Genomic DNA, 16,028 nt, shown 5'->3' with positions numbered 1-16,028 from the left:
ATCGATATTTCTATCCCTCTTCCCCTCTCCCTTCCTCTCTCTGAAATCAATAAAGAAAAAAAAATTAAAAACAAAACTGGGTTTTATATGTTTTTGTCCCATTTTTTCCAACTCTTCTCCCAAGTTTCTCTGTTAACCTCTAAATAAACTTAGGAAAGGTTAAGGAACCACTGTATGATGAACAATATTTTGATGGAAGCATTTAGTGCATATTTAGAAACAGCCAACATCAAAACTTATACATTTTTATTCCTTTATTGCCATTTTGCCTCTGTAGATGAGAGCAATAAGACAATCTTTTTAAGATGAAAATTTAATTTTTTTTTTCAATAACTTTACAAAGCTGATTTAACAAGCTTTAACAAGCTTCTGCCTCAGAAGAAAAGAGCCAGGGTGCTATAATTATTTTAGCTTAGCATTTTGGCTTCTTTGTGCCTGTAGTTGTTGGGACATTGAAGAGACGCTTCAAGAAGTACAGCTGCAGGATACCAGAAAGAACAATTACAAGGCTCTGGGCCATCGACCACCAGTTGACATAGTTATAGTTTGATTGGAGAAGGAAAAAGTCAGCCATTTTCCTCATGCGGGCAAAGTTGTAGTAACGCCACATGTGAAAGATATTTTTCTGTACCTTTCGTGTACTTTCCTGTGAGACAGACAATGAAATCAGGAAAGCACCCCCCCCACCCCCCACCCCACCCCGTGCAGCCTCACCTGGGTGCTCACCAGCACTAACCTAAGTTATCTGGAAATTGAATAACTTACATGATTTTATGATATGTAATATATTGTAGTTGTTGAGAAATGGTAGTTTTGCTGTACATGAAAAATGGTCTGGTCTTTAGGTTAAAAATTTTTTTTTAATGAAAAACTTCAATGTTGAAACTAGAGAACTCTTCCAGAGATCTCTTAATTTAGATATGTACTCAACACATTATTGTCTTGGGTGGTAGAAGACAAGGGCCTGCAAACTTATAGAGCCAGATAATATAGTAAATATTTTAAGCTTTGCAGGCCATTCAATCTCTTGCAACTACTGAACTCTGCCATTGTAGCACAAAAACAGCCATAGACAATATGTAATAGCCAATTGATAATGGCTATGTTCCAATGAAACTTCATTTACAAAACTAGGCAGTTGCCCAGCCGGTGTGGCTCAGTGGTTGAGCGTAGACCCATGCACCAAGAGGTCGCCGGTTCTATTTCTTCAGGGCACATGCCCAGGCTGTGTGCCTAACCCTCGGGGAGGGGCATGCAGGAGGCTGCCAATTAATGTTCTCTCTCATGATGTTTCTATCTCTCCCTCTCCCTCTCCCTCTCTCTAATATCAATAAAAAAAAAAAATTAAAAAACATGCCCTGGCCTGTTTGGCTCAGCGGTTAGAGCGTTGACCTGTGGACCAGAGAGACCCGGGTCCAGTTCCCACTAAGGGCACAGACCTCAGTTGCAGTTTGTCCCCGGCCCCAATTAGGTTTGTGTGGGCAGCAACCAGTCGATGTGTCTCTCACATCAATGTTTCTGTCTCTTCCTCCCTCTCTCCCTCCCACTCTATTTGAAGATAAATGCAGAGATATCCTCGGGTGAGGATAAAAAAACAAAACACAAACATTAAATAAAAAACAACTAGGCAGTGGACTTTAGTTCATCAAGTAGACTATTGTGAAAGTCAAAGACATCACACAGAATGGGAGAAAATATCTGTAAATCATATATCTGATAAGAAACTTATATCCAGAATATATATTATTTTAAAAACTTAAAGCTCAAAAATAAATAACCTAATTTTAAAGGGGACAAAGGATTTAAATAGACATTTCTCCAAAGAAAATATATAAATGGCCAAAAAGCACATAAAAAGATGCTCAATGTCATTAGGGAGACAACTCAAAATCACAAGGTCCCATTTCACACCCACTAGGGTGGCTAATAAGAAATATATGTTGTCCTGGCCGGTTTGGCTCAGCAGTTAGAGCATCTGCTTGCGGTTCGGTTCCCGCTAAGGGCACGTAACTCAGTTGCAGTTTGTCCTTGGTTGGGTCCTGCAGATGGTAGCCACTCTATGTGTCCCTTTCACTTCAATGTTTCTCTTTCTCTCTCTTCCTCTTTCTCCCTCCCACTCTATCTAAACAAACAAATGGAAAAATGTCCTCAGGTGAGGATAAAAAAAAAGATATGTTGATGCCTGGCTGGTGTAGCTCAGTGGCCCATGCAGGAAAAGGTCGCCAGTTCGATTCCTGGTCAGGGCACATGCCCAGGTTGTGAGCCCAATCCCCAGTGAGGGGCATGCAGGAGGCGGCCAATCGATGTTCTCTCTCATCAGTGTTTCTATCTCTCCCTCTCCCTTCCTCACTCTCTCTAAAATCAATAAAGAAAAAAGAATTAAAAAAAAGAAGAAAGAAAGAAATATATGTTGGTGAGGATGTGGAGAAATTGCAACTCTCATTCACTGTTGGAGTGTAAAATGGTTTAGCCACTGTGGAAAATTAGCAGTTCCTCGGTTATACAAAGTTTAACTATATGACCCAACACAGTACACTGCTATATATATACAGACATGAAAACAACTTTACACAAAAACTTATATGCAAATGTTCATAGCATTATTCATGATAGCCAAAAAATAGAAATAACCCACGTCTGTCAGGTGATGGGTAAATAATGTATATCTAGACAATAGAATATTATTCAGCCATAAAAGGGAATGAGATACTAATACATGCTACAATGTGGATAAGCCTTAAAAACACTAAATTAAAGGAGCCAGAGACAAAAGGCTACATTATATGATTTAACTCGTGAAATATACAGAATAGACAAATTTATAGAGACAAAACGTAGACGAGTGTGTGATTGCCCAGAGCTGAGAGGCATGGGAATGGATAGTGACTAGTGGGTATGGTGTTTCAAGGGGGTGATGAAACTTCTGGAATTAGATGCTGGTGACTATTGCAGTACCTTGGGAATGTGCTGAAAACCACTGAATGGTAAACGTTAAAATGGTGAATTATATCTACATTTAAAAAAACAAAACAGGCAGTGGGCCTGCTCTGGCCTATGAGCTCTCGTTAGCTACCCCTGGTATAAAACAAATGAGGAATTTCAAGAGCTCCAAGTCATAAAAATTAAAGACTTCAACTCTTTTTGCCAGTTTCATTTCTACCCAAATGAGTGCTTGGTTCAAATGATATTACTCCCATATTTTTAATCTTTTCTATAAATTTATTTTCTATAAATTTAAAATCAGTTTCCATGTATGTTTTTCTTCCACAAAACAGTTACCTCAATTGCATCCAGAGTGTCATTCAGTTGTTTTCTTTCATTCTTCTGTTTGTGGTCCACCTCAGGCCCTTCATAGAAGACTCCAAAATTGAGGTACACTTGCACAGAACCAAAGTGGTTTTGCTGATTTTTTAGACAAAGTTGATAAAAACCTGTAGGAATCCCTAGATCATTACCAAGTCTTAGTCTCCCACCTTTTGTTCATCTTCACCCTCTAGGTTTGGAGATGTCTGTTCTCCAGTGGTCAACGTGCTACTTTAGCACCTTCCTATTTAGCAAGTACAGAGATCCAGTTTTTGATGTGGAAGAAAGACACTGATCTTACATGAAACTTGTTACTAAATACTATTTATAATAATTATGTTTTACCAAATATTACTAACCAGTTCTATACTGAAAACAATGTTTCCTTCCTCTTTTTCAACCTATTATCTCTTATTAAGGAATTTCTCAAATTGAGATGAAATTAAGAGCTGGAGGATACCATCTTGAACTTACACTAGGCAAACATGGAAGTGTGAATGAAAGAAACTGTCCTGCTGGACTAACTAACTGCAAGGTGGTCTATACAGGGACCGGTGGTTTTGCGTATGTACTGGTGCTGGCTGCCAGTTGGGGTTGCCTCCCTTGTATATGTGGGAGTGGGGAGGAGTGGGATGAAAAACGTGTGGCAATGTATTTGTCAAAATGATTGGAGGACACTACTGGCATGGAGGGGACATAGATGCTAAATATCCTACAATGCTGAGTATCCTGTGCTATACAACGAAGGATTGTGTTATGCTCCTGAGAAGCATCTTTTTTTATTGTACACTTGGCTGATAGAGAAGGCTACTGACTGGTGCTGTCCAGGGTGGGGACAGGTTCAATCTGGCTGTAGGAATTTTCTGGTGACTGGAGAAATGCTTTGTTGTGGATTGTGGACATTTTTCATGGCCATGTTCTGAGTTTGCTCTATGTAACTGGCTCATGTATGCCAATGACTGGAAGGAAATGTCCCATTTCCCATAATAAATTTATTCATTGGAATTCTGTAGTATCTTAAATGAGTCTGTCTGTTTTGATTGCTTTCTCATATTCTAGTCAGTTGGAGATGAGATCAAATTGACCTTCTGGACCCTGGAGTTGTAATTAGTCATCTGGAGACTGTGCCCACACTGCCAGTGGACTGTCACTTGGCCATTGGTAGTCTCCAGCAACACTGGTTTTTGGTATTCTAGGCTACATTTTTTTCCTACTGTTTCACCATCCCTATGTGAAAAAGCCAGGGTTTTTACATTGTAGGTACTTAATTTCAATACTTCCTTACCATTTTTCCAATGTAAAAGAAACATGATTATTACGATAGCTGTGGTGATGAAAACAGACCTGTCTCTTGGGTAGAGAAGTTAATCTGGCCCCGAACATTCTGAGAGGTTTCTATGAGAAAACCCCGTGGGGTATGTGCAGTGGCAGCAATATGCCGGTCATGTGATATTCCCAGTGTCCGCTGAACCTGCCAAGACACATTAGAGAGGGAGAAAAGCCCCTGATACATCACCAAGAAGCTAGTTAAGTGGTAAGATTGACGTCCCATAAGGTTCTCATTCAGGGATAGTACTGCCCAACCCCTTCTGGGATTTGAATCGAGACAGCAGTGGTGTCTGGGTGGGTTGGGGAGGGACAGCAAAACTGAACATCCTGCCACGTTAGAAACAGTACTGCAGGACGAAGAATTGCCCCAAATGCCAATAGCACTCCTGTCAAGGCATGTCACAGGCCATACAGCAGGCATAGGTTGGTGTCTAAGAGTCTGGTTGTCAAGTTCTTGACTGAAGTAGCTTGGTTTTGAGCTCCCTGGTGTTGTCCTTGCACACTTGAGCTTATTTCATGCTTGACAGCAAATAAGGCACTCAATAGGCACTTATTGCCAAGCTGGGCCTTTTTTTTTTTAATACTCACCCGAGGATATTTTTACATTTATCTTCAGACAGAGTGGGAGGAAAAGAGAGAGAGAGACATCGACGTGAGATAGACACATCGATTGGTGGCCATCCACATGACCCCATCTGGGGCCTGGGACTAACTGCAACTGAGGTATGTGCCCTTGACTAGAATCAAACCCGGGACTCCTTGGTCCGCAGGCCAGGGCAATCTTTTATTTTTTTATTATTTATTTATTTTTTTTTTTATCCTCACCCGAGGACATTTTTCCATTTTTTGTTCAGATAGAGCGGGAGGGAGGGAGAGGAAGAGAGAGAGAGAGAAACATCGATGTGAAGAGACACATCGAGTGGCTGCCACCCGCACGACCAACCAGGACCGGGGACAAACCGCAACCGAGGTACGTGCCCTTAGCGGGAACTGAACCCAGGTCTCTCTGTACCGCAGGCCGACGCTCCAACCGCTGAGCCAAACCCGCCAGGGCCAGGGCAATCTTTTAAAAAAATTTTTTTTAAAAATTGGTTTTAGAGAGAGTGAGGAAGGGAAAGGAAGAGAGAGAGAAACATCGATGAGAGAACATCAATTGGCCACCTCCTGCATGCCCCCCACTGGGTATTTGGCTCACAACCTGGGCATGTGCCCTGACCAGGAAACGAACCAGCGACCTCTTGGTGCATGGGTCGACGCTCAACTACTGAGCCACACTGGCCAGACCCAAGCTGTGTCTTAATAAGCCCAGGCTACAGTGAGAGCTGACTATAGCTACTCTTCTATCACAATTGAGAGAAAAGAAAAAGCTCTGATAAGTTAATTTAAAATGTGTTTTTCAAAATGAGTTTTTATTGTTTTTAGAGAAAGAAGGGAGAGGGAGAGGAGAGAAACATCTATTGGCTGCCCCTTGCGTGCCCCCTACTGGGGGTCAAGCCTGCAACCCAGGCATGTGCCCCGACCAGGAATCCAACCAGCCACCTCTTGGTGCATGGGACTGTGCTCAACAAACTGGGCCACACTGGCCAGGGCTAAAAGAAGTTTTAAGATACAGTGGAGTGGAATAAGTTCAGTATACATAATCTATTACTATGTAAACAAAATTAGAAAGTTAACAGGTCTCTAAGATAAAGAACAAAGGAAATGAACTGCCTCTAACTTCACTACTGAGCAGACCACCCTTGGGCCCTGTGATATGAGACTGGAGGATGGATGAAAGTACCTGGCCTGGGAAGAAGCAACTTGAAAACATTTCCCTTCCTAACACAAACAGGACTGTCTGGCGGAATAGAGAAATCTTGAACTAGTGATTCTCCAGTTTGCCAGAATTACCCCTAAAGGCAAGAGAGTAATTGTTATTCTTCCAACCCCATAAACTGAACTGTCTTTTTGAAATCTCTGGGTATGTTTCTGAAGTTCATGTGACTTTCCATACCTATATTAATATTTTTAAAATGTATTCTCTCCCCTCTCATCTCCAAATCCAAGTAAATGTGACGATTATTTCTCCAGGAAGAAGCACCCTTTGTCCCATGGCTTTGAGCACACTTCCATAGCCCCCAGTTTGAGAAGCTAAGCCATATGTTTTAGTGATTATTCATCCACCGAGTTTCCATCTAACTGCAGGTTCATTTCATTAATAGGTAGAGAATCACAGCATAATAAATACAACCAGAACCTCATGTTAGTCTAGAACTTGATCCACTTTACAAAAGGAAACAACAACAAAAAGCCCCCCATATGGCCAGAGGAGCCTGAGTACCTACCTCATAACTGAAATAGAAGTAGCCAGTCTGGTGGGCAAATTGCCAAAAGCATTCTGTGCCTCCTGGAGGGATCATGATGGCAAAGTCATATCGATCTTCTCCCCGGAAGAGTGGCTGGTCCCCAGAGCCACTAAGGGGTTCTGTCTTCTGGCTCCTAGCAGAGGTCCCTAGGCTCAGAACCACCAATCCAGCCCCAAGGATAAAAAGGAACATGCTGATTCCTAGAGACTCCTCTGCAGGTGAACTGCCTGCAGCCCAGTGGAACCAAGTAGTTTAGATCACTAATCATTAACTCCACAATTCACTCTTGGGCCAGTTTCAGGGCCACACATAGATATTCCATAATAGAACTGGCATGATACCCCCATGCTTGGCTCACAGGAGAGTTTTGCTTTTACTTAAAAAACTCACTGGTGCCCTGGCCAGTTTGGCTCAGCAGTTAAGAGTGTCGGCCTGTGGTCCAGCAAGACCCAGGTTCGGTTCCCGCTAAGGGCACGTACCTCGGTTGCAGTTTGTCCCCGGCCCTGGTTGGTCATGCGGGTGGCAACCACTCAATGTGTCCCTTTCACATTGATGTGTCTCGCTCTCGCTCTCGCTCTTCCTCCCACTCTACCTGAACAAAAAATGGAAAAAATGTCCTCGGGTGAGGATTAAATAAAAAAAACTCAGTGGTGCCCTGGTCGGTTAGAGCGTTGGCCTGTGGACCAGGGAGTCCTGGGTTCGGTTCCCACTAAGGGCACGTACCTCAGTTGCAGTTTGTGCCTGGCCCCGGTTGGGGTCGTGTGGGTGGCAGCCAGTAGATATGTCTCTCTCACATCTATGTTTCTCTCTCCCTCCTGCTCTATCTGAAGATAAATGCAAAAATGTCCTTGGGTGAGGATAAAAAACAAACAAACAAAAAAACTCAGTGGTGGCCCTGGCCGGTTTGGCTCAGCGGTTGGAGCGTCAGCCTGTGGACCAGAGAGAGTCCCAGGTTCAGTTCCCGCTAGAGGCATGTACCAAATAAATAAATAAAGTGCTTTCTCCTGTGGGATAAATGACCAACCTGGGGAAAAAAAAAATAAAACTCAGTGGCTTACCAAATTTACTTAATGGGTGCTAGATAGAATCTACTAACTACGTCAGAAGAGGTATTTATTTCCATCCTTCCTTTTAGCTGTCATTTTTCAGTTCTTGTTTCTTGGGGATAAATATTGAGTAAGTTTATTTACAACCATCTGAATATACAGACAGAAGTTGGCTGGGGAGACTTTTCTCTTATGATCAAATTGCTAGATGGTATCTATTGCTCCAATAAGACACATGGGGCAACATCTGTTTCAATGGATTTCTTTCTGCCCAATGCTATAGTTTAGAGAACAAAGTACATGAAAGCGTGTGCAAAAATTTAAATGGATTACCCAGCTGGTGTGGCTCAGTGGTTGAGCGTCAACCCATGCACCAAGAGGTCGCCAGTTTGATTCTGGGTCAGGGCACATGTCCAGGTTGTGGGCCAAATCCCCAGTGTGGGGCATGCAGGAGGCAGCCAATCAATGTTCTCTCTCATAGATATTTCTCTCTCTCTCTCTCGAAAATCAATAAAGAAAAAATAATAAACATTTACTTGATATAATTTTTTTTTTTTTAATGGACGAAGAGTGAGCAAGTGACAGAAATGGACATTCAGAGATTCCAGTGGCTGGCTCACCATCCCACTAGCACAGGTGGCACAGCAGGGGCCCTGAGTGGGCCTTGCACTCTTACCCACCAGGACAGTGTTTCTGTCAGTCTGAGTCATGCCAATATCTAAATGTTTTTATTTCCACCATAATCTAAAAAAACAAAGCAGCATTAGCAGCTTCTAACCAAGTCTTGCTTCAGATTCATCACATTGACCTCAAGTAGTAGTACTTGAACTATCAAAAGCTAACAAGCAAAGACTTAATCATTTTCCATTCTAGAGGAGACCAAATGTCACAGCACTCTGCAGCAGTCTCGCTAAGGTGGAGGTGGGAGAGACTAGGGTCATAACTCAGCACACAGTGGCACGGGCACCCCTACCGAGTCCCACCGCCACAGTTTTCACACTAATGTGAGTAGTGACTTAGATTTAGCAAAACAGTCAATAGGACACAGTAAGTTTGTTTAATAGTTCTCTAGAAGCCACAGGCTGTTTTTAGGTTGTATAGATTTCAGTAACACTATAACACTGAAGTTTTGTTTAAAAATGTTAATGGCCCTGGCCAGTTTGGCTCAGTGGTTGGAGCGTGAGCCTGCGGTACAGAGAGACCCGGGTTCGGTTCCCACTAGGGGCGTGTACTTCGGTTGCCGTCTGTCCCCGGCCCTGGTTGGGCCGTGCGGGTGGCAGCCACTCGATGTGTCCCTTTGACATCGATGTTTCTCCCTCTCTCACTTCCTCTCTCTCCCTCCCGCTCTATCTGAACAAAAAATGGAAAAATGTCCTCAGATGAGGATAAAAAAAAATGTTAATGAACCTGTGTATTTTTCAAATTTAGGAAACACTGATTAGTATATTTGGCTTCCCTAAATGCATCACAGTGTCTCTCTTCTACCCAGAGAGCGCCCTATCAATGAAGTGAGAGTTAGGGAGAAAAGCTTCTGGAGCCGAACCCAGTTGAGAGGGAGACCACACTAGGTGCAACCAGATGAAGAGGAGGCGGCTGTATTGAGAGATCACGTTCTCACTGTAGTTTCATTTGGGGTTAATTGACAGAAAAACAACAGTACCAAAACATGTAGTTAATAGGTAATAAAGCTGTACAAAGTTTCCAACTTATAACTACAGGATGAATTTGAAAACTTTAGCATTTCTTTACATCTTGCACTCAAAAGAGAAAAAGGGTTCGACATAGCTTCCAAGGATTAGAATATCCAATACAGATTGACATCAGCTTTTTAACAATCAATGTAGTTTAGCAAAATTTGTTTAACATTTTGCTACCTCCATGTGTTCATACATGCTATGCTGCAATTAAACAGCTACTTAAATTTGAGAGAAGCAAGACTTTAATGAAGAATGCTACAAGTTATGGACAGTAATTAGTTCTCAAATTTTAAAAAATGATTACAGAAAACACTTTACTGAAATTTTTTTTTGCTAAAAAGACAGTCTTTAAGGATGTCCAAGAGAGACAACAAGCACAATACGGTACAAAAGGAGAAGGAAATGTTGAATTCCAGTGCAAGACACTAACACAGCACAATTAGGGAATCAAGTGGAAGCAACCATTTCACAAAGAATGGAATTAGGCATTTATATTCAATCAGGATTTTTTTTAAGCCTTAAAAGTCCAGCATAAGGAAGGGAATTGGGAAGAGTGAATGGGGGGAGGGGCTAAGCATATCTACAATCACCAAAAAACACACTGGTTCAACCACATGAGAAGTGGAGGTTAAACCTGCCTACGTAGCCCAGCTAATATTAAGAGCAAATGCCAAGACTAGGTCTAGGTGTTGATGTCACAACAGGCTAAACAGTTTTTAAAGGGACCCCGATTCCACCAGGACTGGTCTCTTATCAGCCTGGGCTCACGACAGAAGAAGTTTCTTTGCATTTGCACCAGAAGGCCAAAGCTTTATCTGGATCAAGTTCACTCCAAATAATGCTCATGTTGCTGGCTTTAACAGGTCATGGAGTCACAGTGCTCCTAACAGACTCCACCATTTCCTAGGAGAAGGTTCTACTGATTACCGGGGATTTAAATTCAAGCAAACCACTGCAGAAGGGAAATACTAGTGATATTCTGGCACTGTACAAGCTGTCTGCCTGTTGTCTCTGCCAAGGACATGGGGTAGACTTGGCTTTGTCTTTCAGCTCCATGATCTTCAACAGTGATGAAGTGGAATTGGGACCTCCCCCATATCAGAGGAGGATGCCCAAAATTTTCATCCCAGCCCAGCTTCTGAAAGAAAGAGCAGACTATCGGGGCTATTATTAGGAACCATGCTCCTGTGACTTCTGTGGAAATGAAAGCTTGTTTCAGTTCATGCCAAGTCTTTTCATGGTCCGCCAGCGATCCTTAATCATCACAGCTGTTCGGTTAATAAATGGGTAATTTTTAGAAATGGCAGCCCAGTTTCCTTCCCCAAATTTCTGCACTCCAGCCTTGATCCACTCGCTTTCTTCTATAGTCCACTTCTGCAAAAGAAAACCAAAAGATTTATCATAACCGGTCTCTCCACTTATTCACATTTTCATACAGTGAAGAGGTAAATGCAAGAATCCTAGGAGAATAACCCGAACCCAAAGAAAGGGTTTATATTTTTAAAACATGATGTAGATAATAAAGTAACACTGGATTTAGACATTTAAAATTTTCAATGTCCTGCTATTTCATCTTCAACTAATAATCATTTCTGCATTCCAACTTCAAACATGTGTGTTGTTCATGGTCAGGAAAATGTGTCAGATCTCTGTCCAGCTAGATTTTTTTGTCCAGAGTATAACTACAGTAAGTCCTCACTTAATGCGACTTGAAACGAAATGACATATAATAAAACCAGTTTTACTTATAAACAAGAGTTAAATTTTTGCAGCATCTAATCAACATTATAACAAAATGACACTGAACAATAGGATGCTATTCAAGGACCTGCTGTATTTAACTTAGTGTGGATCATCAGAAAAACGCAAACAATTTTTGCCAGGTGCATGGGGGTCAATCTGTTCTATTTTATCTCTGTTCTACCCCCACAACCAGAATAGATCAGAAAAGAGAGTTTTAAGTTACCTGCTTTTTTGTTACATTGGTTGTACTCTCTTCATCTTGTGCAGCTGGAAAACATTAAAAGCAGACTCATTTCAGAGTTCACCTTTCTCTGCACAGACACCAGAAAAAGACATAGAACATCTCTAAAGGGAAAGCTTGATTCAAATTTCACAAACTTTGAGAGAAGAAAGGAGCCCTGGCCAGTTTGGCTCAGCTGTTAGAGCGTCGGCCTGTGGTCCAGAGAGACCCGGGTTCAGTTCCCGCTAAGGGTACGTACCTCGGTTGCAGTTTGTCCCCAGCCCTGGTTGGGTTGTGTGGGTGGCAGCCACTCAATGTGTCCCTTTCACGTTGATGTTTCTCTCTCTCTCTCTCTCTCTCTCTTTCTCTCTCTCTCTTCCTTTCTCTCCCTTCTACTATATCTGAACAAAAAATGGAAAAATGTCCTCAGATGAGAAAAAAAGAAAAAAAAAGACTACCAGAGAAAAGAAAGGAGATCACTAAAGGATAATTTGTTTTTGTCCTTTGTTTGCAAGATACCAATCATGAAAATCTGTACAAAACAAATATTTTACATAAAGGCATTCAATAAACATTGGTTAAGGATGGATTTTAGGCTCTTTAATAAAACTAACATTTTCTAAATTACTGAGGGACTGTGGTATTTAAAACCCTAATATATACACGTTTATACACATATAATTTCTGCGTTATAACCTCTTGTTAACCACTGTTTTGAAATAACAGTTTTACTGTTTCACTCCAGAATTTCCAAATCCCTGATCATTTTATATAAGAAAAATTAGGCTCGCCCAGATGGTGTGGCTCAGTGGTTGAGAGCTGACCCATGTCCCCAGTTCAATTCCTGGTCAGGGCACATGTTCAGGTTGTGAGCCCAGTCCCCAGTAAGGGATATGCAGGAGGCAGCCAATCGATGGTCTCTCTCATCGATGTTTCTCTCTCCCTCTTCCTCTTAAAAAAAAAAAAAAAAATCAATAAAAAGAAAAAAAAAATTAGGCCCAATTCCTTAAAAAAAGAATGGGATAATAATTACAGCTTCCCACACCAACAGACTATGTGAGATCTGCTCAAGCTCCACCCTCTCACCATATGGAAAGAGATTAGGCCTCAAAAAACATGGACCAAGATAATTTTTTAAAGGAGGCTATACAAGTATAAAAGACATGCCATTTCAAGCCAACGAGAGGTAATTAAAAAGCTGCAAGAAAAGGCAAAGTTGCATAAACATGAAACTGGCTAGAAATCTCAGTAGATGCAACTGTCCTAGCAGCATATCCTAAACAATGGAGGAAGATGGCTCAGGAGCATATTATTTATTTTAAAATTATGAAGTATTTCATACTATAGGGAAGCATATTTCTAAAGATGATCAATCTGGACTGCATTGGAAGTAGCTGTTTCCTAGAACTTTTATATGCTGTTGTTTTTAACTATTTAATGCAACTGTTACTGATTTTGTTACTTCTCCCTTTCCTCTGTGATCTTGATCTTGGTAACCATGTTTCTGCCACTGAAGGTACATTTTAATTTTTTGTAGACAGAGTGGGAGGGAGACATAAGAGAAAAACATAGATGTGAGAGACACATGACTGGCTGCCTCCCACATAACCCTGACCGGGGCTGGGGATTGAACCTTCAACCGAGGTATGTGCTCTTGACCGGGAATCAAACCAATGACTCTTTAGTCCATGGGCCGAGGCTCTAACAGCTGAGGCCAGGGCTGAAGGTTATTTTTAAAGAAAAAACCTTAGAATCTCCAAAATTAAGGTTTAGCACTTAGATATTTCCATTAGAATATAAAATACGTGGTGGGAGATTCTAATGCAAATGCTATAAAGTTCAGTAATAATTATGAAAAAGCAATGTTTCTTATCTTAGAAAAAAATATGTAGAAACTGGTAAGATATTTTTTACTTAAACAAAAATGCAGGGAATGACCATTTCTACCTTTTCTAATTAAAAGCCTTTAGGAACAACATCAACTACAACTAAAGACAGGATTTATTACCACAAAACCAGGACTTTTCCTTAAATACAAAGTGCTACTTTGACAGTCTCCACTGTTTCATGGGAAAGGACATATACTGACTCCTTGTGAGTCACAATGAAGAACTGATTAAACTTTTTCTAGTTGGGAGACAAGCAATTTCTGGAACACTGATGTGGCTGGTACCATGCATCTTACTCAGCAAGGTCAAGGAGAGCCCAAGGAGAATCTCCTAGCTTACCCTGAACATCAAACAGTTCGTCCTCTTCTACCCAAGTCTCTTTTTCTTCAACCCCATTAGAATTGTTCCACTTGCCTTTGGGTAATCTGAGGAGAGATCAATGAAAGGACAAGGTTTTATAAAACAAAGTCATCCTGGGTCATCCCATATTCTGTCCTTGGCTCATTTGCAGCCCTACATTTCTTGTTGTTCTGCTGTGACCACATTCAAGATTCACATACACACAACTCCCAAATCCTGACCTGGCCTGGTATCTCCAAGTCATCATCCCCCAGGCTCAGCACCGACTGCATATATCACCATCCCTGTCAAAATATTATTTCTAAGGCTGTCTGGTTATTTTGAAAATGAGTAGTGAAAGCAATTTGCTTAATAAGTGCATAGGCTTGAAACAAATTCGAGTTGCATCAGTTTTCTACAAAATTACCTAATTAAGTGGCTATTTCTGAATTGGATTATATTCCCAAAAATGTTATTTCTCTGAATAATTAATTTGAGACAAAGGATCTTAGCTGTGTTAATTATTATTTATAAATAAAAGTCAGACTATGTAAGTTTTCTATCTACTTATCCTAGTGCTGGGATAAACTGATTTGACTCTCTAGGTCTATCATTTTCACCCGAGTACTGTAGACTCTCCCTGCAGACAGTCTTTGCAGATCAGGGATAACACCATGGTCCTCCTCTGAACTTGGCTTTTATTACTTGTGCATGTTTTGATACTTCTCAATTTCTCATGTTGTGGAAGGGGCTGAGATCTGGGGCCTCATCCCGTTAGTGGCTGTGTGCTCCCAGGCAAGTCAGGTCGCTTCCTGGTGCTTGCACTCCTCACTGGTAAACTTAGAATTTGATGGGCAGTGGTCTACAGGGGTCAGCAAACTACAGTCTGTGGCTCCTTCTTGATTTTTCAACAGCCCTTGAGTAAGGAATGAATTTTACATTTTCAAAGGGTTGTAAGGAAACAAAACAAAACAAAAAAGAATATGCAACAGGCACAGAAGTGGTCCAAAAGCCTAAAATGTTAACGTTTTGCTGGCCTTTTATAGAAGTTTTGCATGTGATCTCTTAAATTGCAAAAACCAATAATTATTTTATTTGGTTAATAAGTACCTAGTAAGCACTTGTTCAAGCCAAGTGCTGTGGGGAACATAAAAATCTAGTAAATCATGGCCCTACCCTCCAGGCGATATACCCTAATCCAGCCTTCCCCTCCTCTTCTACTGGCCCAGCTTCTCCCAGATCCTAACTGCTCCCCTGGCAGCAGGGTCTAGTCACCCTCCTTCTCTCCTTTCCCTCAGTGCCTATTCAGAACCCTCAGTGGTGTCTCATCAGACCTTCAGATTAGTTGGGTTAGAATTATTTGGAGCATAGTTACAAAAGCAGATTACAGAGCATCCCACGGCCCCTTCTAATTCAGTACTCAGGAATCTGGGAATATGTATTTTTTAAACATTCCATAGATAACTGTGATATGAAGCCTAGTTTGAGAACCTCCACCTGATAGAATACAATAGGAACTCAAGTTCTGGCCCATATACCCATCCAGACTTTTCGCCCTTCATCCTCTCTGTGCATTGTATTCTCCTGCTATGTAGACTACATGTCATTTTTCAGAGCATATCAGGCTTTCTCATGCCTTTATGCAAGGGGTTCCTGCTGCTTAGACACCCCCCCCACCCCTCGCCCTGCATATGCTTGATGACCTCTCACTTATCTTTCAAGGCCAGCTCAACATTTGCTCCTCTGCAAGGCTTGCTCCACCAACTCTGCTGAGCAGGCTCAGCTCTTCTTCCCTGGAGCTCCCAGGGCCCCTTATACACACTTCCTTTAGAGCTGGGGTCATGGGATCCCTTCTCTGTAAGGGCCAGATAGGATCTTCAGCTCTGCAAGCCTTACTGTCTCTGTTGCAACTACTCAATTCAATGTAGCATCAAAAGTAGCTACAGACAATACATAAATGATAGGTGTGGCTGTGTTCTAATAAAACTTTATTTACAAAAATAGGCAGCCAGCAGATCAAGCTCAGGGGCCATAGTGTCCCAATCCCTGCTTTAGAGTATCCATCATACTCCATACCCTTGGCACATGAGAGAGGTAATTAATCATGTCTGAAACCT

The 16,028-nt window shown here is 41.6% G+C and overlaps 2 protein-coding genes across 2 annotated transcripts in view; both read right to left on the bottom strand.

The window, feature by feature from the left end:
• Positions 1 to 61: 61 nt before the first annotated feature.
• Positions 62 to 7,461, bottom strand: TMED6 (transmembrane p24 trafficking protein 6). Its single transcript, XM_036274774.1, has 4 exons — positions 6,957 to 7,461; positions 4,648 to 4,774; positions 3,280 to 3,431; positions 62 to 646 (listed from the first exon to the last, which is right to left on the bottom strand). Exons 1-4 carry the CDS (start codon positions 7,167 to 7,169, stop codon positions 413 to 415), a joined length of 726 nt encoding a protein of 241 aa, XP_036130667.1. The 5' UTR covers positions 7,170 to 7,461; the 3' UTR covers positions 62 to 412.
• Positions 7,462 to 9,416: 1,955 nt separating this feature from the next.
• Positions 9,417 to 16,028, bottom strand: part of TERF2 (telomeric repeat binding factor 2) — a 28,136-nt gene continuing 21,524 nt past the window's right edge. The window contains exons 8-10 of the mRNA XM_036275865.1: positions 13,912 to 13,997; positions 11,687 to 11,730; positions 9,417 to 11,094 (exon numbers count right to left, since the gene is read on the bottom strand). Coding sequence (XP_036131758.1) covers positions 10,936 to 11,094; positions 11,687 to 11,730; positions 13,912 to 13,997 — 289 coding nt within the window. The 3' untranslated portion in view covers positions 9,417 to 10,935. The remainder of the gene's footprint in view (positions 11,095 to 11,686; positions 11,731 to 13,911; positions 13,998 to 16,028) is intronic.

The sequence above is a fragment of the Molossus molossus genome, unplaced genomic scaffold, assembly GCF_014108415.1.
Source record: "Molossus molossus isolate mMolMol1 unplaced genomic scaffold, mMolMol1.p scaffold_m16_p_21, whole genome shotgun sequence".
In the NCBI taxonomy this organism is placed as follows: Eukaryota; Metazoa; Chordata; class Mammalia; order Chiroptera; family Molossidae; genus Molossus; species Molossus molossus.
This window is presented reverse-complemented; position numbering and strand designations above follow the sequence as displayed.

Excerpts from the sequence above, each read along its gene's own strand:
- TMED6 (XM_036274774.1), bottom strand. The coding sequence starts at position 7,169 with ATGTTCCTTTTTATCCTTGGGGCTGGATTGGTGGTTCTGAGCCTAGGG. Across the intron at positions 4,775-6,956 it reads ACTTCTATTTCAGTTATGAG|GTTCAGCGGACACTGGGAAT; the intron begins GTAGGTACTCAG and ends GTGTCTTGGCAG. Across the intron at positions 3,432-4,647 it reads CTTCTCTACCCAAGAGACAG|GTTTTTATCAACTTTGTCTA; the intron begins GTCTGTTTTCAT and ends GGATTCCTACAG.